General features: G+C 40.7%; 1 protein-coding gene across 1 annotated transcript; it reads left to right on the top strand.

The window, feature by feature from the left end:
* The first annotated feature begins 794 nt into the window (after positions 1 to 794).
* LOC120185362 lies at positions 795 to 2,993 on the top strand. Its single transcript, XM_039189606.1, has 3 exons — positions 795 to 1,042; positions 1,232 to 2,301; positions 2,461 to 2,993. The coding sequence occupies exons 1-3, from the start codon at positions 795 to 797 to the stop codon at positions 2,991 to 2,993; spliced, it is 1,851 nt and encodes a 616-aa protein (XP_039045537.1).
* The last annotated feature ends 1,398 nt before the right edge of the window (positions 2,994 to 4,391 follow it).

Here is a 4,391-nt window from a genome sequence, read left to right on the forward strand (position 1 = left end):
GAGAAGAGACTCCAGTTATCGATCATACTACCGAGGAACCATTATATCCCCCTGGTTTCACACCACCACATGTCCACGCACAACAAACTACAACCATCCAACCGAAAAAAATACAACTAAACCTATCTGGCTCTTCTACAAACCCGCAACCAATTGAAGATGTCCCTGATCTGGATGAGGAAGACAAAAAAGAACAGGATAAGGAGATTAAAAAAGAATGGGAACAAATGAAGCATGAATTCCGAGCTATGAAAGAAGATGCTAGCTTATATGGAATTGACGCCAGAGAGCTAAGTCTGGTCCCTGATTTAGTGTTACCACCGAAGTTCAAAGTTCCAGACTTCGAGAAATTTGATGGCACCAGTTGTCCTTCTGCACACATTACCATGTTTTGCAGAAAAATGACAGGCTATGTGGGAAATGATCAGCTATTAATTCATTGTTTTCAAGAGAGTCTGGCAGGCTCAGCAGTTCGTTGGTACAATCAGCTAAGCCGAGCTCAGATTAAATCCTGAAAGGATTTGGCTAAGGCTTTTCTAGAGCAATATAAGCACGTAAAAGATGTGAGGCCGAATCGAATTCTGTTGCAGAGTATGGAAAAAAGATCCAATGAGAGCTTCAGGCAATATGCCCAAAGGTGGAGAGATGTGGCTGTACAAGTTCATCCACCATTAGAGGAGGAAGAAACCAATATGTTTTTTATAAATACTCTGAGGGCCCCGTTCTTTGGACATCTCATTGGAAATTCGTCCAAGAATTTTGCTGACATAGTTAATACAGGAGAAATGATTGAGATGGCGATCAAAAGCGGGAAGCTAGACGGGGGAGAATCTAGCCGAAAGCCTCCAGCAAGAAGGAAGGATAATGAGGTCAGTAATGTGAAGAAATATGATTCTAATAACATTACAGTATCTCGACAACAAGCCACTGTATCGTCAACATTAAATCCTGTCCAGCAAGGGGCGAAAGAACCAAGACAGGAAAGGGAAAGGGTTCAATTTGACCCTATCCCCATGACCTATAAAGAACTATTCCAAATCCTGTATGACAAACATGTGGTGTCACCTTACCACACTTCTCCAATACAGCCTCCTTACCCAAAATGGTTTGACATCAATGCTCAATGTGAGTATCATACAGGGGCATCGGGGCATTCAATTGAAAACTGTCTGGCCTTTAAAAAGTTGGTGCATAGATTAAGACAAAGAAATGTCATCAATTTCGGTGACAGTGAGCAGCCCAATGTGGCTCAGAACCCACTCCCGAATCATGCAGGGACAGGGGTTAATATTGTTATTGAAGAAAAAGGGAACGAAGTCATTACCAAAGTCAAAGAAGTGAAATCATCCATGCATTGGGTATGGGGGCAAATGGTCAAAATAGGCTGGTTGACCTTTAATGCTAACGAAAATAAGCATGCTTGCCCCTACCACTATTGCGAGGATCATGTCATTCAAAAATGTGATGAGTTCAAGGCCTTGGTTCAAAGGCTGATGGATAGTAAAGATATGGAATTTTACCATGAAGCTACGAAAGAGAAAGAGATTGAGATTTGCGCTTCCGAAGGAACATCCAAGGGAGTTTACAATACTAACTGCCCTTTAGTCATCACACCGAAAGCCCAGACTATGGAAAGGTTAATCCCTAAAATAGTGATCACGCCTCCGTCGTCTTTTCCTTATAAGGACAACAAGCAGGTCCCTTTGAGGTATGGATGTCAATTAAAGAATGTTGAGAGTTCAGAGGCTGCTAAGGAAGAGGTGGATGAGGTAGGCCATTTCACCAGAAGTGGGAGATGTTATTCTCCCAACCAGACCAGTGAACCCGAGAAAAGGACGACCGTTGATAAAGGAAAAAGGGTTGAGATATTATTGAAAAATGATGAGCCGACAATTAATGAGCCTGTAACCGAAAATGATGCTGTAGAGTTTTTAAAATTCTTAAAACATAGCGAATATAACATTGTTGAACAATTACACAAATTTCCAGCTCGTATCTCAATCCTAGCTTTACTATTAAGCTCTGAGGCACATCGAAACGTCTTGTTGAAAATCTTGAATCAGACTTTCGTACCGAAAGATGTACCAGTGGAAAAAATAGACCGACTGGTTGTAAATATTCAGGCGGATAACTTCATCTCTTTCTCTGATGACGAGATCCCGTCCGGAATGATGGGCAATCCCAATGCCCTGCACATTACCATCCAATGCAAGGGACATGTGTTATCGCGAGTACTAATTGACAACGGTTCTGCCTTGAATGTGATGCCATTAGTAACCTTGAAGAAAATATCGGTCGATAGTACACACATGAGAAATTGACAAAGCATCGTTCGAGCTTTTGACGGAACAAAGAAGGAAGTTTTAGGGAAGATCGATATTCCTTTAACCATAGGCCCATCAACCTATGAGGTTGAATTCCTTGTAATGGATATAATGCCCTCCTATAACTGTTTGTTAGGAAAGCCTTGGATCCACCAGGCAGGAGTCGTTCCATCTACTCTGCATCAAAAACTCAAATTTGTAATTGAGGGGAGATTGGTATGCCTTAATGCCGAGGAAGATATCATTGCTTCCATATCTACTACCGCTTCATATGTTGAAGTAGATGAAGATGCAGTCGAGTGCTCTTTCAGAGCCCTGGAATTTATTAATGTCACATTTGTTGCTGAAAGAAAGAAAATTCCAAAGCCTAGGCTATCAAACTGTACCAAAATGGGACTGAAAAAGACCCTGGGAAGAGGAGCCAAGGTTAGAAGAGGGCTAGGGAGTCGCTTACAGGGGAATATTAGTCCAGTTTTTCCCGGTTTTAAGCTAGATCGTTTTGGTCTAGGATATCGCCCGACTTTAAAGGAAAAATTGAAAAATGTTCAAAAGAGCCAGGAAAAGAGGAGAGTCAGGTTAGCCAGGGAGGATATTAAGTGGGAGCCTATGATTTTCCCATCGCTGCGTGACACCTTCATATCAAGGGGCCACATGTTTCAGGGGGACTGATCATCTAAAGAGCCTGTTATTGAAAATGCCCTGAGGGATTTGGGTATAAATGTGATATCAGAGGAAGGAATCGAAGACGGAGTGGCTATGGGCATTTACCCCACACCACCAGGCTTTGTGCTAAACAATTGGACTGCAGAAGAATTATCTGTAGTTTACAAAACTATTTCAGAGTAATGCACAAAAACTTTCCCTATTCTCTAAACCCCGGGACAATATGTGATCTTCTGTAAGGGGTTAATCTATCTGTTTTTTTATTTTTAATAAATGATGCATTCCTGTTAATTCACGAAATGGCAAACATCATCTATTGCATTTTTTTATTTTCTGTATTATATATTATTATTTCATTCTATTTTGATATGGGTTAGATCCTCCTGTATTTATATATGTATATATATCCTCTTGTTTGTTATTCTTTCAGGACCTCTGTATCAATAGTATGAATATTGATGACTTTGACCCGAAGATAGATTTCGAGCTGCCCATATGTCAAGGGGAAATTGAAGGTTATGATAATGACGAGGGAAGTGACTTACTTTCTGAACTACTAAAAATGGTAGAGAGAGAAGATAAACAAATTCTGCCTCATGAAGAGCCATTGAAATCTTGAATCTGGGATCAGAGGAAAATAAAAAGGAGATAAAAATTGGCACTATCATATCTGATGAGGAACGACAAAGTCTGATGCTTCGAGAGTACATAGATGTGTTTGCTTGGTCGTATGAGGACATGCCAGGTTTAGACACTGAGTTAGTGGTACATAAATTGCCAATAAAGCCTGAATGTAAACTGGTACAACAAAAGCTCAGAAGGATGCTACCTGAAATGCTGCTTAAAATTAAAGAAGAAGTAAATAAGCAATTTGATGTTGGGTTCCTAAAAGTGGCCAAATATCCAGAATGGGTAGCGAACGTTGTTCCAGTACCAAAGAAAGATGGAAAAGTCCGCATGTGCGTTGATTACAGGGATCTTAATCGGGCCAGTCCGAAAGATAATTTCCCTCTGCCACACATAGACACCCTGGTGGACAATACAGCTGGAAACTTTCTATTTTCATTTATGGATGGGTTTTCAGGTTACAATCAAATAAATATGCATTCAGATGATATGGAAAAGACTACATTTGTCACCATATGGGGCACATTCTGCTATAAGGTGATGCCGTTTGGGCTAAAGAATGCAGGGGCAACCTATCAAAGGGCCATGGTAACACTATTCCACGACATGATGCACAAGGAAATAGAGGTCTATGTCGATGATATGATTGTTAAAGCTAAAACGGAGGAAGAACACATCAAGAATCTGAGGAAACTCTTCCAAAGATTAAGGAGCTGCCAGTTAAAACTCAATCCAAGCAAGTGTACCTTCGGGGTAACATCGGGAAAACTCTTGGGG

This window comes from Hibiscus syriacus, unplaced genomic scaffold (assembly GCF_006381635.1).
Source record: "Hibiscus syriacus cultivar Baekdansim isolate YM2019G1 unplaced genomic scaffold, ASM638163v2 tig00113098_pilon, whole genome shotgun sequence".
Classification (NCBI taxonomy): Eukaryota; Viridiplantae; Streptophyta; class Magnoliopsida; order Malvales; family Malvaceae; genus Hibiscus; species Hibiscus syriacus.

What these genes read in the sequence shown, in the direction of transcription:
- LOC120185362 (XM_039189606.1), top strand. Translation starts at nt 795, where the DNA reads ATGGCGATCAAAAGCGGGAAGCTAGACGGGGGAGAATCTAGCCGAAAG. An exon ending in AAAGAACTATTCCAAATCCT is followed by an intron (nt 1,043 to 1,231) that starts GTATGACAAACA and finishes TTTCGGTGACAG; the next exon opens with TGAGCAGCCCAATGTGGCTC. An exon ending in GAAGAAAATATCGGTCGATA is followed by an intron (nt 2,302 to 2,460) that starts GTACACACATGA and finishes ACTGTTTGTTAG; the next exon opens with GAAAGCCTTGGATCCACCAG.